The 19,719-nt window shown below is 28.1% G+C and overlaps 1 protein-coding gene and 1 long non-coding RNA gene across 7 annotated transcripts in view; one reads left to right on the plus strand and one right to left on the minus strand.

Moving 5' to 3' along the window:
- Positions 1-9,489, minus strand: LOC143198369 (uncharacterized). 4 transcript variants are annotated; one of them, XR_013006202.1, is made up of 4 exons: positions 8,492-8,630; positions 6,592-6,680; positions 2,283-2,392; positions 1-186 (listed from the first exon to the last, which is right to left on the minus strand). It is a non-coding gene; the product is annotated as an uncharacterized LOC143198369 (long non-coding RNA). The 4 variants fall into 4 exon arrangements; XR_013006204.1 differs by lacking the exon at positions 1-186 and adding an exon at positions 9,366-9,489 and having other exon boundaries at positions 2,267-2,392; positions 8,492-8,591; XR_013006205.1 differs by lacking the exons at positions 1-186; positions 6,592-6,680 and adding an exon at positions 9,366-9,489 and having other exon boundaries at positions 2,265-2,392; positions 8,492-8,591.
- The window catches only part of LOC143198366 (putative inorganic phosphate cotransporter), a 27,048-nt gene continuing 10,279 nt past the window's right edge, over positions 2,951-19,719 (plus strand). The window contains exon 1 of one of the 3 annotated variants that reach the window (XM_076407534.1): positions 2,951-3,340. In XM_076407534.1, coding sequence (XP_076263649.1) covers positions 3,253-3,340 — 88 coding nt within the window. In that variant the 5' untranslated portion in view covers positions 2,951-3,252. Of the gene's footprint in view, positions 3,341-16,676; positions 16,767-17,234; positions 17,823-19,719 lie in introns of those variants that run through there. The other 2 variants (XM_076407537.1, XM_076407536.1) reach the window with 2 other exon arrangements.

A 19,719-nucleotide genomic window follows, 5' to 3' on the forward strand; every position in this document is an offset into this window, starting at 1 on the left:
TTATGTTTGTTCACATTTATTTTTTATTTTCAACATTTACATTAGTAATAGTTAATTATCAATATTTTTAATAATTTTTTTTATGTTTTAGAGTGTCCCTTTTACAAACTACGGTTTATCTGGACTAGATCTATTGTTTAACGTGGAGGAGTTCTGTCGCTTTCATCACAGTGCCAACCAAGCCAGATGTAAAAAGAATTAACAACTTAAAAAATATATAATGTCTAAAAATATATAATATAAATTATATAATTTATAAGCTGGTAATATCAAGAATAAAAAGACCAGATGTCAAGATTGTCATTTTTGTTTTCTTCTATAAAATGGTGTATAATTCTTGTTATTCGCGTTTGGACATGTTTTTTCATTTATCTAATCTCTTATGGACAAAGTCATCTGAGACACCATTTTTGCTCATATTGTCTGTAGATGAATAGATCAGTTATAAGTATGACAAGTTTCCTAAAAGAACCGTAGGAACGGTTCACCATTTAAATTTTTCTTTTAAAGATACTTTTGAACGGCCCAGAAGTTATTTTAACAAAAGGAATGTACCCTTAGTCAAGAATCGCCAAATATATTTTTTACTGTGAGGTAATATAAATACATAATATATAGATCCTATTGTAAAAGAAAGAATGTTTAATAACTATTATATTAATATTTATAGCATACAATTATATCGTCTTAAGTATGTTAAGTATTTTTATTGTACCATAAAGTAAGGTACTTGTAGTATTTATTTTATCTGCTTATATTAGAAAATAATATTAATCCCATAGATTACTTTAATAAAAATACACTTATTATCTGCCCTAATTAAAATTAATTGTCTTAAATAATAAAATTGATTATATATTCATAATAATAAATAATTAATGATAAAAAATCATAATGTATTTTAGGGCTTTCTGTATAAGACTAAATTATTCGTTAAGAATGCATCCTAAACATCTAAAGAAAGCTGTCTGAAAGAAATGTGACGCGGATTTTCCAGAAATCCGGAAAGAGTTTAAAAAATTGCCTTTTAAAGTTTAAAAATTATACTGAAAATTAATTTTATATTTTAGTCTTAAGTCCGTCTTTTCTATTTTGGCGAATTTATTGAATAACGTAGTATGTCTGTATGTATTTATATAAAAACCAATTTTACAAAAATGATCGATGGAAATAACAACAAATAAATCACAGCAGTTGATTTGTGATAAAAATAAATTTGAAGTGTAGCAAAAAATATTTAGGCCGACAGACAAAATGACATGACGCTTTAATACAATTATCTGGTGCTCTAACAAAAAATATATTACACATATTGTTGAGAAATAAATCAAACAAAATATTTATTTATGATAATGCATGAAGAATAATATAAGTACTAAAAAAACATAATACTTGATAAAAAAATCTAGCATGTTTAAACTTTTAAGATTATATCTTCACAGTAACAGGATAATGTCCAGCTAACCACTTAAAACACTAGTAACCAGCTTGGTTGGGCAGTGGTTAAGGCTACAGGACGATCCTCCTACTATTGCGATAGCCGTGAGTTCGAATCCTGCTGGAGCATGCTTGTAAATTTATGTTTGTGATTGTTTATAATTATGATTATCCGTAAGAAAAAAGAGTGCAAAATCTTATACCCTTTAAAAACAACTTGCACACAAATACTTTCTATACTATGGGCATCAACACCGGAACAAGTGAAATTCGACAGTTGACATATGATAAGCAGCATCAGAAATGAAATCAAGCAGGAAAAGAAGTGAATGATAAAATGAAATTTTGGAGATTATTCATTAATTTTGAAGGCACGTAATAGCCTATGTAAACAATAAATAAATCTTTTATAGCGGCGAATTGCATGATTCGCATATATACATGAGTTTTAAATATTATATATAATTTAATATTAAAATTCCACCTTATATATAACCATTTCAATTCACCACTCAATAACTTAATTTATTAAAGCTAATTCATTAGATTTAGCTCCTTCTCACTCTTCTTAGCCGTCAACAATCTGTTCAAAACGATTTTCATCCAACAAAGTTGTAACATGTTCCATAAATTAGAAAATCATTGGAATACATGTAGGAAATTATACTTTTTATTATTATTTATTACATTGTTACTTAATCATTGCCAGCTAACCTAGAATTTGTCTTTAAATTAGTTTAGATCTAGATAATATATCTAAGAGGTCCCATCGGTCCTAACTTAGTATCTAGTCTAATAATATTTATATATTAACCCTACTGTTTTCCCTAATAAATGCACCTTACTATTCTGATGTTATTCCAAAGCTGTAATACGTCAATGTCAACATGATAATGGAGTCTCTTCTTATGTCTCCTTCCGATTCTCTTGATTTTCTGAGGGACTGGAAACTATACTGAAAAATAAATTCATGTTTATAATCATAATTTTTTTAATTTTCACTTTATTTCATTGAACTTGCAGGTTTATCTACAAAAAAGACTTCTACTATTAAAGCAACGATAATGAAATTACAGTATAGTTCTTATTACTAAGATAATACAAAACACAGTTATGAAACAATTGTTAAAAAATATTAGACCAAATTTAGATCGAATTAGAAGTATCCTATTTGCTTAAAATTCGAACTTGTACATAACCCTATTCTGCCATAGCGACACGATCTAATCCACTTAATTTAAAGTGAAAACAATCGAAAATCGTTTTATTAACGACTGATACTAGACGTTTTGATGGCGAGAACTTTCTCTTGTCGCGCTAGACAATTTCAATTAGTTCGATTCGATTTTCTTGCACCGGTCCTAGCCGTACTTCACTATCAACCAGCAAACGTTCAGCCGTACTGTTTTGCTCAGGTATGGTAATCGAGTTGTAAATAAACAAAATTATGGTTGTAGCTTTTGCGAATCACGTGACGATGGACCTTAAAGCACCTACACCAGACGAACGCGGTACGTCCTGAGCCAGTCCGATTCAGCAGTCGCAGGAAAAGCTGCGTGTTAACACCGTCGACTTACTAAGTAACCAGTCAGTCGCAAAATTCCGCGTTCTGTATTTCTCTAGTTGTTGACTAAAAAAAAAACATAATAATAAAGCATTTCATCAAGGTTATTTCCTTAAATTTTCAAACGCTTTAACTATCGTTCTTTCGTACGACTATAAGAAATGTTTTCTGACTAAGTCGTCGAAGAATTTAATTATTTTTGAATTGTGGTACTTGAGTATTTTAAATATTCGAGTATTTCGCGTATAGAGATGGGCTTTAAGAACGGTGAACTGACAATTAACGACCCCGATAAGAAGAGTCCACCACCCAGTTATGATGAAGAAATTCCAAATCAAGGTAAGTTTATTTAGTTATATTAAACGTTAATTTACTCCAACATACATAAAATTATAAATTAACATTCTTGGAAATAATAGTGTAACGTTCTTTATTGTAGAAATATATTAGTATATTTTATTGTTAAAGATAAGTTTATTTATTTACTGAATTAAAACAAATCCTCAGTCACAATTAAATTATAGTCATTATTATTTAAACTTTTAATAATTTATTATCGAGTTTATTTCATTATTGAACGACTATTTATAAACTTTATTACATACAGTTGTTTACTTGTATATACATCCTTGTATGCAATTTTGTATTTCAAATATGCACTGGTGCAGTTACTTCAATTCCACAGAACTATGTTATTTTATCATGGAATAATTATAAACAGGTATATGGTATTCCCATAATGAAACATTTATTTACTGCACTTTTCAGTTTCTAAATTATAACTTTTATAAACATTCTCATATTATTTAAAAATAATTTATTTGGATATTTAGAAAAATTGCAATGCAAATGTACCATGTATACTTATGTATAATTATTTTGATTAAAATTATGATAATTTTTATTATAATAAAATTTTTATATCGGTGTTGAACAAACTACTTAAGGTAATTGAAATAATATATTTTAATATAATATTTGAAAATCAAATGTGATAGTTTTGGAATTGTTTAAGTCCTCGTAAGAGAGTAGATTCTAGTTGTATAAATTAAAATATCCGAAACATGTTTCGTTGATTCTGCATTGAAAGTATGACGATAGGATCAAAAAACGATAATTATTTACAAGTACAGGAAATCATATCTAGACATACAAATATAGTACTCATATAGTTGTACTTTAGAATATACGTATAAATATCTTAATAGAAACCTTAAGTATTTATACATTGTAAATAATAAAGGTTTCTAATATTTTAATTTCATATAAGTAGGTAACAATATATCGTAACCAGATTATAATTTGAATTTCAATGTTAGGATTTATTTACATACTATATATCATAAAATATCTCGATACGTGATTGATTTCCAAAATAAAAAATGTAAGTACTAATAATTAACAAAAATTATATTATGCAATATAAGACCATCCGTCGAAATTAAATACAATTTTTCGGAAACACAAACAAGAACGCAGAGTGATAGTTACTACCGATTTTAAAATGACTGAAAACTATTTTTCGAAGATTTTCCGAACAATTTTTTTACCTGTAACATTTGTAAATAATTCTCTATTTAGCAATTTTTATTCGATGAATTTGTTGAAGCGTAAAAAGGGCCAGAAATCAAAGGAACTAACTATGGTAAATAAACTAGATATTGATATTGAACCAAAGAACCAGTCTTCAGCTTCTGGGTTTAGTACATCCAAGTTTCATCCATAGTGACGAAATGACAAATAACATATTTTAAATAACATTTAAAATGTCATTCGAATGTGTTTTTGTTGCACTTTCAGAAAAATTGTGTTCCATTGTTGATATGTTTTTAAATATATAATAATTGGGGAAATTTTTTGGGACTATTTGTAAAATTTTATTTATATAACACCCAATTAAAAAACAATATTAAATAATGTATGATATTATACAACTGTTGCTTTTTATATACTCATTTATATAATATATACTCATATAGTCGTTATGAAACAAATGGAAGAAAGACCTGAAGATGGCAGATGAGATTCTGATGAAACGTAGTTAAAATATTAAATGTTCTTTTCAGAACCAAACGCAGATGGAAGAAATCATGGAATATTACTCCAACATGTAATACCCGCGGAAGGAACAAAAAAAATTACTTATACTACAATAATACAATCTTAATACGTAAACGAAATCTTTCATCAATTTTTAAATAAATATATACATTCCTTTTTGTTAATGTAGGAAGTAGTGGATTATTTGCTGTTAAAGCCAGGAGATACAATAATAATTTATATAATTTATCACGATTATTATATTAAACGGTTTAAAGCCTGAGGTCGCACTAAATAAATTAAAAAATCTACATCTATCCTGGCCAATTATCCCTATTATAGTAACTCATGCGAGCGTTAACTGTTGGTGCGTATAAATCAGTTCGTGTTAAAAATAACACTTTTAATACTTTTAGTTGATCGAGGAGCTCAGAATTTGTTAACGGCTAAGTTTCTTATGATGTCCTTATATAGGCTCTTTCAATAAGATCAGGTTGGTGTTGGAATGACACGGAACATATTCTGTGTGAAGCATTGATGAAATTCCTGTTTATGTAAGATTTGGATTTCAGCTGTTTAATTTTCAATGACTCTGTGATAAAAATACGACTGAATTTTAGCGATTGATTTTGTTATTTTGGTTTTAAGAGCATCATGGCATAAACCTGTTACTTCAGAAGAAAATGTCTTCATACTTCATACAAAATATCCATCATGGTGTCCATAACCACATAAACTGAATGTTATTATAATCGTTCTGCAGTACCCATTGTTGATAGGGATAACCTCACCAATGTCGTTTTCTAAAATCACAACAATAACTTTTTTTTCATTCATTTCCACTTGATGAATCTCATATGGGTTGACAAATTATAAATATAATGATACTTATGTTTGTTAACATAGCCATTTATTAAATAGTGAGCATGACGCTAAAACTGGGACCCCAAAAAACATTCATTTTGACGATAAAGCTTTTGTTTGGACTATTCAATTGTATAACTGCCATGCAGCTTTCAAATCACCTTTATCAAGACAATTATAGTAATGAAAAGTAATCATTTTCATGATAATTAATTTCTTTATAAAAAATAGCTTCGTTTTATAAATGAATTTGCACGAGAAATGTTGTGAAAACTTTATATTAATTTTTGGCTACCCAGTATAACTGGGAATCATCTAAGATATTTAGAAAAAAAAACAAACCACTGTGAATTAATAATACTTAAAATTCCAAATCACGTCTCATAAAACACACAATCGCATAAGTAAAAATGGTAGCAGTCGAGGTTATTTTGTACTTTGTGACCTACGTTAAATTCGGGAATCCTCAGTTAACAAACAATTCTTCGTAAACTAAAACTTGCAAGGTTAGTAAAGGACGGGAATTAATATTTTGTATATACAAGAAAGGTTATTTTTGTAGATGAGATAACAATTATTTCTTACATTAATGCTTCTATTTACAACTGAAACTAGTTTCACTTATTTAACAATATCACAATAACAATGGTTTATTTTTCTATAGTCATAAAGTGTATCATGTCTACCTTTGCAAACTTCACTGTCGCAAAAGTCCACATCGAACAAGTTTATGTCTTCTTTGTGGTGAAAATTTGGGCTTTCCGGCGTCGGTGACCTTTAAAAAGACATTAAGGCATTTCTTGAATAAAGAATAGCCGGTTAGCAACTACCAATTGCATGACTGGCCAATGTGAAAAATTTTTTCTTTTCGACTGTGTTAATTACAATGTTATTACCCAACAAAGTATTTAATGAAAATATAATTAAAAATTGTTAGGTATTGTTATGAATCGTATTATCTTTGTATTTTCCTATATAGTAACGGCGAATATATCAATAATTTTGTTTCACTCTTAAAATTATTTATTTTTAATTTGTGATCAGTTCATCTATATATTTATATCTCATAGATATATTACTTTAAGAATATGTTTCCAAATTTCTATATTCGAAAAATACTTTGAAATAATAAATATTGCAAATAAATTGATATTACCAAACTAGTTTACCATAAAGATGCACAGTTTAATCAATCTAATCGAACGAACAATAAATAGATAATGTTTTAAACTTCAAAGAAAATAATATAGTTTAAGAACGAAAAATGTTTAACTATTCTTTGTAATTGATGTGACTGATCGTACCTAGCTTCAAACAATAACGAATAATAACAAATACGCGTAAAAACCTCACATTAAATGCCATAGTTTAAGAACAATTCACCATCATGACAATATAAATTAATGTTCACTGTGGAAATTATTTCTGCTTTACTGGTCGCAATAATTGAACATTCATTATTTCCCTAAAAGAATACATTGATATTTTCAGTTTATTGTCGCTAAAAACACTCGAATGTACTCACGTTTCTTGATAACTATATAGTATGTGTTAATATAATGCGGTTCGTTTTGTTGAAAATTATGTTTGAAAACATCGAATGTGTGTTAAACATTTTATTTGACTTTTTAATGAAAAGTATATAAGACGGATGTTTACATTTTAGTTTACAAGTTTTCAGATGAATATAATTTAGTAAATTAAACATTTGCAATTAATACAAAGAATTGATGGGTGCTCAAAATATTATTTGCAAAATCAAAATATTTTGATGATGTTAATCTAAGTTTTGATATAAACGTATTTTTACTTTACTTCAAATATTTTCTTCCAAAATCACCAAAACATAAATGACACCACCTGTTGCACGACATACATCCTTAATATTCCACTAAAATTGTAGATATAAAAATAAATTTTATGATCTTTTAAAAATTTTGCGTATGTTTTGGTATTTTGAAAATATAAAAGTAGGTTGCTTAGATGTTCTTACAATATTTTTACAAAAAAATCAACCCAACTTTGGTCTTCTGAATCAAAATTAAAATTTAGCTTTATGTCCTGCCTAAAAAAAGTTTTATATCGCAAAAGCCTGTCTGAATAAACATTTTTGACACTGATTGTAACAGTTTTCAAAATAATTATTGGAAAAGTTGCATGGTACGAAATAGTTTTATATAATGAATAACGCATTTAATTGTTTTAACTTAATAATAAGTAATTAAAATATTCATTTCTTCTAAATTCTGTACTAAATTTGCTAATATTATGTATGTTCAAAATAAATTAAATGAATATATTAAAAAATAAATTTTATTTATCAGGAAAAGAAAAGAAAATTAAATCGACAGCGGAATACATGTAGCAGATAAACAAAACCTAGAAATGAAATCAACCGTTACGTCTCATTGTTATGAAATTGTGGTTACCTAATTTGTTTATAAAGTACAACTAAGGATTTCAGCGTGAAATTCATCAGAAAAATCGTTATATGGTTCATTGTTACATGAACCAATAAAACATAACTGAATATAAATGTTTGACAACCGAATAATTCTAAAATAAAAAAGAATTTAATATACTTACCTGTAGCTAAGCTTCATGGGTACCATCAAACATATTACCATGTAATCCAGAACCGGCAAACCTCGTAACAGGTAACAAAACCTTGGTACATGGACCTGAACTAAGTTAAATGTAGATTATTGTGTTATTTCAAGGAAGCCATAATCAATAATAGTTGGCTAATCACGTAGCTGTTTCTTTTAATAACTCGATTGTTCAAAAGCTATTGAAACAATTATCTGTTAACATTCCGTAAGTTATAGATAAAAATGGTGAAGGCGCTGATAAAAATGAATTTCTCAGATGGAGCAAAATTAATCTTTCAGTTAAGAATTTTTAGAGCCCATAATCTTAATGTTACTGATTGATTGTTTTCACAATTTAATGAAAACATAATTCTCTGTTAAAATTGTAAGTAAAAATTTTCTTGATAGCGGTGTGTGTTATGATATAAAATTTATTGAACTTTGTTATTATTATGTTTTGATACATTTTGACGTTGTACTAGTCTAAATAGTAAATAATAGCATAGTATTGATGTGTTATTTTATATCCAAAATCAAACTATAATATAAAAGTTAGAAAATGAATCTAAATTATATGTAATAACCAACATTGTGTAGTCGATCTTTACACATTAATTCTTCCTGTATGGCTTCTGTAGATCATTTTTTTTGTCTGTTTGACGTAAAATATTCACAATATAAAATTGGAATATGAATAGGTCTATATTTGTACATAGATATCGAATTTTGGTAGATTACTGTTGTCCGCAGAGTTAAATCCGGTCAACGAATAATCTAAAAAACAGTCCGAACAAATATAATTCAGATAAATCGAAAATGATATGAGGAAAGCAACAATGGTCATTACAAGTATATAAACTAACTCTTACCGATTCTTGATGATATTCCTCCATTATCGAGCCATATAGATTTATAATAATCAGTCGGTATTTATTGGATAACGAATGAGGTTCTCATAAACTTCTCATGATTTTCTCTTTGGAGTCAATCCAAGCCTACGGATAAATTATCATAACGGTGATTAATGGTGATTATCATAACTGTAAATTAATTAATTAATTAATTGATCACAAAATGAAAGAATCCACTTTGCTGCAGACTCTTCCTTCCCACTTTTTCCGATTAAATGTTTTAATATATTATTTGTTTTATATATATTGATTATATATAAATTGGAAGAAAAGGTGATAAACAAGTAACAAACTTTAAAAACTTCCTATTTGGCATAAAATAAATGGCATTCAGCAATTTACGAAGATTAATCTTTTTTGCGACATTTGCGTCAATAAACATTCAATTGTACTATATGACAACATAAAAAATCAATGTACTTCAGTCAACAAAAGTACCTATTATTACACTAACACGAGATTATCACGAGACGCTCTGCGCACAGTCGAGATTGTGTCGATTTGATTCACCTGTTTAAAACGCGACATTTATTAAGCTTTGAGTGCTAAGTTTCGCTATTGTTTTCTTTTTATTTTGCGATCACAGTACAATTTACTCGAAATTATCAATGAAATGCAAATAAAAACAAATTGCCGTGTTATTACATTAGTACTGATAACCGACTAGTACTTTATATGGTACGGACACGTGTATCAAAACGTTTCTTGTTGCATAATGGTGTTCCATTATTAATAACACTACGGACAAACATATACACGTAACACCGGTTTGGCATATTCTTTCGCCGTTGAAATTACAGGTCCCCCTGTTTTTTCGACTTCGCCATAAGGCATTGCCTCTATACGGAGTGATCAACTTTTCCTTAGTCAGATTATGTTTGTTTATAAATTTATTTGATGAGGAACTACTTGATACAATTTGTTATAATTTCAATATAATATATGGAAAAGTATTTATCTGTATTATTTAATAGAGATAAATGCTCTGGTTTATATCCATCGCAATCAATTATGCTTGAAAGTTATTTGTAACATAGTTCTAGTGCACTGATGCATGCTTTTAGAGATATTCTGCGAACTGATTGAACACTCACAAACCAAAGCACTGTACCTTCCAAAGTGACTGAAAATATAAGTTTTAGAGTTTAAATACTTTTTTTTCCATAAAAAATGAGGTAAAAAGTTATTAACCCGAAATGAATCCAACGAACTGTGTTTGATTCTAATTTGTGTAACTATGTATCTACTAAACAAATTGAAATGGATTATACGGATATTAAATATCATGCATTTATGTCATGTAAACTACAATATGTAAGTGACTTTAATCCTTTTATTTAATTGTGATTTAGTTTGTTTTTAGTGGAATAGCTTATAATTAAACACATAAACCATAGTCTTAGGCCAGTATTGTTTTTTATTCATCCGGTATAAATATACCATCAAGCCGCAGACGAGAAGTGAGCACGACGTTCTTCTGTAAGTGAAGAATGTTGGCATCATCGAAAGTCAAGGTTAGTTCTTCGCAAAATTTAGGTCGTCACACTGTGACTGGCAAAAAATTACCTCTGCGCTACTTTTGTATCTTCATGAAACAGGCTTTGCTAGCATTTTGCATATGTTACGTACAGATAAATCAATATGAATACGACCCAACGAGATCAATAAAATCCAAATACATTTCGTATTGACATTTCTATTTAGTATACATTGATAAATTGTAGAAATGTACTTCCAAAATCAAAAATACAGAAACTCATAATTCACAATGGATAATAATGAATGAACGGAGTTAGGTTTAAGAGTTACAAAAAAAAACCATCAAAAATTACATTTCACACTCTATATTTTTACTTATCCCATCAATTAAAAAAATCATTATTTCACTTCAAACTTAATTTCTGTAGGGTTTAAAAATTGTTTAAACTTGTTTCAGCGGAATTACAAAAATACCATATGCAAATGTAAAAGATAATATATAAAAATTAAATGTATGGAATTACCATGCATGTTGCAAGACATTCACGTAACTTATGTTAATGGTTAGATATATTTTATGTTATTTATATTTATTATGAACTTATAGTCACGTCAATATTTTAGATTTTTAATGACTCTATTAATTAATTCTATTAGGTTTACATTTTTCTAATTCAGCCCAAGAAGATTTTGGGTCATATTTGGGGTTGTTATTGACCATTGTTTAAATTAATATTAATTTTTTATTTACTTCTATTATATATTTATGAAATTAGCTTAGCGAGAGAAAAAATTATTAATCAATGGCTTGTTGATGCAATATTAATAAAGAATGGTTTTATTCAGATTTCTATCAAATATTGTAAAAGCAATATACACCGAAATAAAACAAAAATGTATGTGCAATTAAAGGCTATTGTTTTAATCACAGATATAATGTAATCCAGTTAGTCATGTAGGTCTCCTTAACACTGACTCATACATAATATGTTTTTTCAAGGAAATATCTTTTAAAACAAGCATTAAAATAAATTATTTCGGAAAAATTACCCATTGCAAAATAAAGAAACTTCCGAAACACGTAATTGTCGCAGTTATTTCACGTTAAATTGAGAAATAAAAAAATCTGTTGTACTTTTTAAGGTATGTGACTGTATTTGAGATTCATTTATTGATTTCATTTGATTCCTTTATTTTATGGACATAATTATATACACCACCACTTTGTTCTTTTGCAGTACCGGACTATATTTTCCCATTGGTGTTCCATTCTTGATAACACTAAAATGTAATGCACCGTGGTAGTAAATTCAAAACTTTGATAAATGCTGGGCTTGGATATATATCCATCAGAATTAAATCACTCTACATAAAAATATATTGACAAACATTTACATCCTAGTGGCAATAAATGTTGTACTCAGTAAAGCAGATACCGAAGGTGAACTAGTTCGATGGCAACAAAATTCTGTTAATGAAAATGAATTCTAGCATGATTATGCCAAAATTTCCGACATGTCATTCTAACATAACGTTTTTTTAATAGAGTTATCGAGAAGTATGCAGTAATTGTTTAACTAACAATAAAATTTCGCAAGTTTGTGCTAAAATGGAAATAGGATGACACGTGAACATCACGTTTTCGTAAAATTTAAACATATCTGATCGGTAAACTCTAATATGTCGACAGATAATTAGCGATTGTCGTATATTTAGTATGTTGTCAATAACAAGACTACGTGATTGAAGTGCAAATTATCAAAAATTAATATAGTGAATAAAAATTGATTTTCATATTGCTTGCTTTATCATTGTATTACCGTCTTAATATATTGTTGAAACAAACCTCTAACACAATTTAATACTGATATTTTGATTAATTATTTCAAATATCCTCATAATATTGCACAATTATGGACCTACCACTTGACATTATTATATATTTTTTTAGGATCACACAAGGGTGTAGATAATAAAAGGAAACATGCCATTCCTGATAAAACATCAAATATGTTTAAATATGTATGTGTAATAACTGGTTTTTTATTTCAAGCTTCATATTTGTCACACATTCTCAAATTTTAAGTGTTTTAATTTTACTCGGTGAGACAATGAATAACAATCGCAAATTTTATCTAATAATGCGGAATTGTACTTCAATCATGAACAAACAGAATTTGATTGTAATTTTAAATTCCGTTTAAGATTTTATTGTTTTAAGTATATAGAGAATATTAAATTCGGTTAAAGCAATAAAACGATTAATTTGATTTATAATAAGTTAAAATTTATATATAAGTGACAGTCGTAAAGTTTAACTGTGCTACGAAATTAACATTAAATTCTTAATCACCTTAATATTTGTTTCTGATTGCTTTTTAAAATCAAAAGTAACCTATTTTTTTATAGTTCTATTCTATTATTATATTATCTGGATGAGTTTAAGTAGCATTCTTCTTGGAGTCACATAGGAGAAGCACAAACCTCCAGAAGATAATCGTTTACTCATACTCATTTCGCCCTATTTAATCTGCATTTATTGTATATAGCTCAAAAATGTTATTATAAAACAGTGTGTTAATTCGGCTCTGCTGGTCACTGTTAAGAACTATCGCCATGAAGATGTATATTTGTATGTATATGTATACTTGAATATTTTTCTAAATTAAAGAAGTATCAGTCCTCAAATGAGACTTAATTTGCAAACTCGAATAAAAGAGCAGGTACAAACATAATACTGATATAGAGTCTTATCACTACTTGAAGGTTATATTTACAAATGTCAAATCATACAATATGATGTTTTATATCAGTCAGTTTTACATGTTTACTTTCCTTGTTATTTAATACTTAATACTTACTTATTATAGTATGATTCACTTTTTCCGTATAGTTTAGATGATTAAGGATATGCCCTTTGTTGTAATGTGTTGATTCAAATTTTTAATGAGGGTATAAAATATTGTAAACTAAAGGTGCGATATAACCTGAATTCAATTAAATAACATACATGTTCAAATAATAGTTCCAGCTAATGCAATGAAATAAAATAATCTTGTTCAGTATTCAGTTTGCATAACGTATTGTGACATGGTAATAAACAACATGCGGAGGTTTTTCCCTCGATAGTTTATATACATGAAATTCAGTCAACAAACGAACAAACTGCATAACCAGTTTAATTTTTTGACTTTTCATAAGTTGAATATTGAGGGAATTTAATAATGTTACTTCGTCAAAGAAGGTAAAATGCAATATAAATAAACACCGCATCAAATATATTCCATCGAACTATTATCAGATCAGTGACGGTAATAATATAAAGAAATAACGTTAACAAATGCTATCCGTGAGTTTATTAGTATTCATTCGAGATGTTTTCGAATACAGAAATGTTGTGGACTTGGCCAGTGTATTTCCCCTTTTCTTTGTATGACTCTCATTACATTACATTATTTTTCGAGTTATTATGGATATGAAGGCTAAGAGGCGATTAATTTTTGGGTACGTTAACATATCATAAAAATGGAAGAAAATCTTATGATATCTATCCAAATGAGTGATAATTAAGAAGGTAGGGACAATACTTGATAATTACAAATTTCATTTCATTGATATTGTCGCTCTATCGGATGTTGTAACTATTTTCATAGACCGATTAATTTCATGTAGATGTTTTAATTGTTAATTTTTGATATTTTTAAGGCTGAGAAAAATATATGGTGTTTATATTTGTGTGTTGTGGCTTATATATGGTGTTTCTAAGTCTCAGTGAGTTTATTGCTTATTGAATCGATTTTTGTTGCTTTTAAGCTGGAAAGACAAATTTCTGCAGATCTTGTTTATTTTTGGATATTAGCCTTTAATTAGCCTTTCAAATCAAGATCTTCGCTATGCTTCATCATTAAAGATAACATTTCAGATTTTTCAGGTAAAACCGTTTCCATTTACAAACTTTTTTGAAACCTGCCTAATTCAATTGAGAGATTTCTGAAGAGATCGAAAGACTTTCTTTCGACGTTTATATTTTTATTGTCTAACGTAATATGTCTAATTATCTGCTAAAGAGCCGAGGACACGTGCTCGATTATTCATTATCGATTGTGAGTCAGATCAGAAATTGCTAATGTGTTTTCGCACTCAGCTCATAAGAAATTCAAGCATTAAATGTCCATTTGTCGACAACCCTCCTCGCATATAACGCATTACATTACATATTATTGGTTTGTAATAATGTAAGATATAGCTTAATTTTACTAGATCCATTATGCGTGTATCGTTCATTATCTAAGTCAGGAATGGTTTCCAACTAGTTGATGTTACAAAAATAAATTTGTTATTATGAGAGATAACAGTGAATCCCTAAAAGCCCCTTCCACTTGTTTGTTCTTTTAATATGAATATGTATTCAGGCGCCGCATTTATTTCCTACGAGTTCGGCTAATTTCCATATAATAATATAATAAATACATAGTAAATCCAAAACTAGAGCGTATAAAATCCAAAAGTCCGATATTTTAAAGATCTAACAGATAATATATAAACCACCCTCAGGGCAATGAGTATTAACACAGTGATAAATAAGTCTATTAGATTATCACGCAAAAGATTTCCATGTTGTCAGTATTCAGGTCAAACCAAACCAGTACATAACAATATAAGAATTTAAATAGATATACGGAATTTTCGAATTATATAGTGTGCAGAGTACGATATTGACGTTTCTTATGCCTATAGATATAATAAACAGTTTTTATTCTAGTGTCGCAACATGAAATACATGAAAAGAGTGCAGAAGTCAAGAAAAAGATCGTGTACAGATTGCTTTCACGTTAACAATAGTTTATATTAAATATGTATAATATAACTAGCAATAATACATAATAAAATAAAAAATGAGAAATTAAATAAGTAATGTATGATATTTAGTGATGTAAACAGACCTTTGTACTCTGTTTTAACTATTAACAATCACATACGTCATAAAATTAAAACAGATTGAGATGACAGATCAATCACATCACATTTAAATTATTAATATACCGTATCCATAATAAAAGCAAACATAAAAAGGGTAACAAAAATTAATCAAAACCCTGCGCATTCGCCATGCTTAAAAAAAATATTCCATTCGTATTTACACATAATATATTAGAACATTACTAATTTTATAAGATTAGATAATAGTATATTTTATTGCTTGATTTTTCACAATTTGTTCACATATTTGTAATTACCATGGTCCAATACTTTTTTTAAATTAAATATAAAATAATTTATACGGTGATATTAACGGTGAAACAATTGAGCCTTGACCTTCGTTTTTAAAAAAGATCCGTGAAATATAACTGTTCTAAGTTGTTCGTGAAACCATCTAATTAAATGTAATATGGTGTGGTAATAATATGGTAACATATATTATAAATACCCGACAAAATTATCTATTATTAAAAATTAACGATTCAAATTATTCACACAGTATTAAAACATAAATTTTATTGAACAACTTGGCGAAGGTGCTGGTTAAAATATAAATATATGAGAAAAATGAGGGAAGAAAACCTACTAAGGTAAGAATTAACTAATACATTTTATATAAGCTAATAAGATTAAAAAAAACACAAAATTACTACATATTTAAGTAATATTCCATTATTCTAAAGAAAATTAAAATGACATAATAGATGACCAGTAAAATTAAATAATTTAATAAAACAGCCATTAATTAAAAAAATCTATGGTCTGTGATATCTATGTGACTGATACATAATGACGCATTATGTCAGAAATGTGCAATTTAATAAATTTAATGGCAACTGTTATTAACATTCCAAAAATTGCTAATTTATATAATGGAATGTGCGTCAATTGAACATCTACGTGAGTTATCTTGATATAATTTTTATCTACGATCATTTAGGTTATAAAGACGCACATGCTATTAATAAAGGTGTCGTTTTCATTGATTTTTTAAACTTTTAGAATATTATGATAAAGATAACTATAATTATAATAAAATTAGGCATCGTTAAATGTCTTAGCAATATATTGTTTGTTTCTAATCATTACATAAATTTTTATTGATGTTTGATTGATTGAGTAACTAAGATATATATAGTAAATTTAAGATTAAATTGCTACACGAACACCTTAAATAAAATACACAAATACACACTCATTTAAAAATAGTAATAATTACTGGTAATATGTGCTAAATGATGGAATTTTTAATTAATCATTCGAAAAATATTGTATTACTAAACTCGGCGTAAAAACGTGATCTCTGGCCGGTGAAACAGGCAGTAGGCTCACAAAAGTGGGAAGGGAATTGTTTTATTTCGGTTTGGCCATGGAGAGGGGAAAAAGTTTCTGTGGGGAGGGGTATGTTGATCCGGTTTCACGTGTTCGTTTTTGCGCGAAAAAAGGTTTTGTGGTTACCGGTAAAACATAGCTAATCTGCATTCGTAGCCGCGATAACAAAAATTAAAGTGACAGCATATGTCATAACGCGGTGGAGGTTGACCCGTTATCAAGAGTCGTGCGATTTTATCACTCTTCCGAACCGATAGTCCGTTTAGTAGCCGGTAAAAAAGTCGATTTTTTGCATTCGCATCGGCAAAGAAATAAAAGTTCGATGTTCGACTATGACTGTTGCTGAGAATTTGATCGGTAATTCTTACAACGTATTGTTCGCGAGAAAACGTAAGAAATTGAAGACGTAACTTGATATTATTACGTTTTTTTTTGATATTAGATCAAGATCAAACGTCATGTTTTAAAATAATTTTGTTATCGCTGAAATTTACTACAAAACTAACTGTACAATTCTACCAAAGAGTATTAAGTTTTAAATCGAAATGAGTAACTCCAGGAATTCTTACCCTAATACCCATTATGTTGCGGTATTCGAACCAGATAAAAAACAAACTCCCAGTGGTAAGTAAAATCTTATTTTTAGATAAACGCGATTTTAATATTTGAATGTTTATAATGTTCCCGGTATATATTATTGATTACAATCATCGATTTCAAAATATCTAATGCGTCGATTTTACGGATGTTTTATTACTGTTTATGCGAATTATTTTAGTTAGGAAAATTTATTTTGGATTTAAAATTAAACTATCTTATACTATAGTCAAATCAATTAATATGAAAGAATTTGGTATTGAAATTAATATTATTATTCATCAATAATAAAATTCAATATTTATTATTAAATTTAGATTATTATTGGGATTAATAAACCAATCCTTCGTAGAATAAATATGTTTACTTTTTTAATTTATAAAAATTGTACAACTATTTCTTATGTGTTTCTTTATTTGTTAAAAATATGTGTTCTAACGAACGCCAACGAAAATAAATTAGTGATACTGGGGATTATACAAACCACGATAAAATATATTAAATCTTTTACCTAAGAGTTCAGATGATTTTGGATTTTTTTTTATATCACGGTATACTTGATTGCTATGACTTAATCAGATCAGATCTCGAATGCATGGATAAGTTCGTGTTGACTAAAAAGTCGGATTATTTTGAGTATTCTATTTTATTGATTAATAGACTTGGATTATGGTGGATTCTATTTGTCTGAATTAATATGTTCGCCGATCCTAATACTTTGGACTTATTATCTGACAGATATAATTAACCTTTTTAAGATATTTGAGAATTGTATTTTTAGATGTATTCGGTACTTAAAACTTTTTTAAAAATTTTAGAATAAAAAGACTAAAGAATAGCTAAAGAATCCAACATTTTGATTAGCTCACTTCTTCAAACGACTCTCTTCGTTGTAAAGGTTTATTAGACATACATAGAGACACATCTGTACAGATCTTGAAAATTTAATAAATTTTTTTTTTCTTGTTCACGACGACGAAGTAATCTTCGTAAACTTTCATCAATACTCAACTAAATCAATAATTTATTGGATAGACAATTGATTTAGAAATAGAATTTGATTAGAAATTTGCAAACTGTATATTATTCAACAATATAAGCTTCTTCTTTCCTATGGTGCTCTATCTTTAACCTTTTATTTTCGAGTGTTTTCTTTTGCTTTCCTGACAGTTTATATTTTGGAACATTACTATTAAAAATCATGATATATTTTTATAAATTGAAAAACGTGATATTATATAAATTAGATATAAGCTAAAAGTCATATTTTGTCTGTCACGATGTACTCGAATTGATATTACCCAATCACATATTAAATTATAATCATCATGACTTTTTTTGATTGAGTAATCGGCGTGATCAAACATCATGAACATTTTGCATTATGCTCGCTCGCGAGTTTTCTAGTGGAATCTCCTCACCTTTGGACTTTATTCTTTGCATTCCGGTTATCGCGAGACCAGTCGCTGACAAATAATTTAATTATTCAAGAACGTTTTAAGTTGAATCCACAGTTATTTATGAAACACGCGTCAAGTGCAAAAAACGTGCTCCGAAAAAAAAGTTAGGTACAGCACGTGACTTTGATTTTCCTAAAAATAACTAGTCGGGAAACGGCCTGACGTCAACTGGGATGCTGCGGTATATTTTATTGATGATTCGTCTTATTATACGTTTGCAGGCGCAAATTGGTGATATAATTGAGACTGTTTTTTTTTGGATTATTTTAAATGTGTTTGAGATTTATTTGTTATACGTGTGGCTGATTTAAAATAATTAGTAGACAGATAAATATTTTTACCAGCCACGCTAATTATCCTTTAATAATTTTAATACTAAATTTAGAATCCAATTAGCCTTGAGGTTTTGCAAGTGCTTTCTAATAAGGTCAGTTTTTTCAACACCGCTGATACCTCGACACATC

Source organism: Rhynchophorus ferrugineus, unplaced genomic scaffold (genome assembly GCF_030347505.1).
Source record: "Rhynchophorus ferrugineus isolate W39M unplaced genomic scaffold, kcgeb_rfMv2 rfM6, whole genome shotgun sequence".
Taxonomy (NCBI): domain Eukaryota; kingdom Metazoa; phylum Arthropoda; class Insecta; order Coleoptera; family Curculionidae; genus Rhynchophorus; species Rhynchophorus ferrugineus.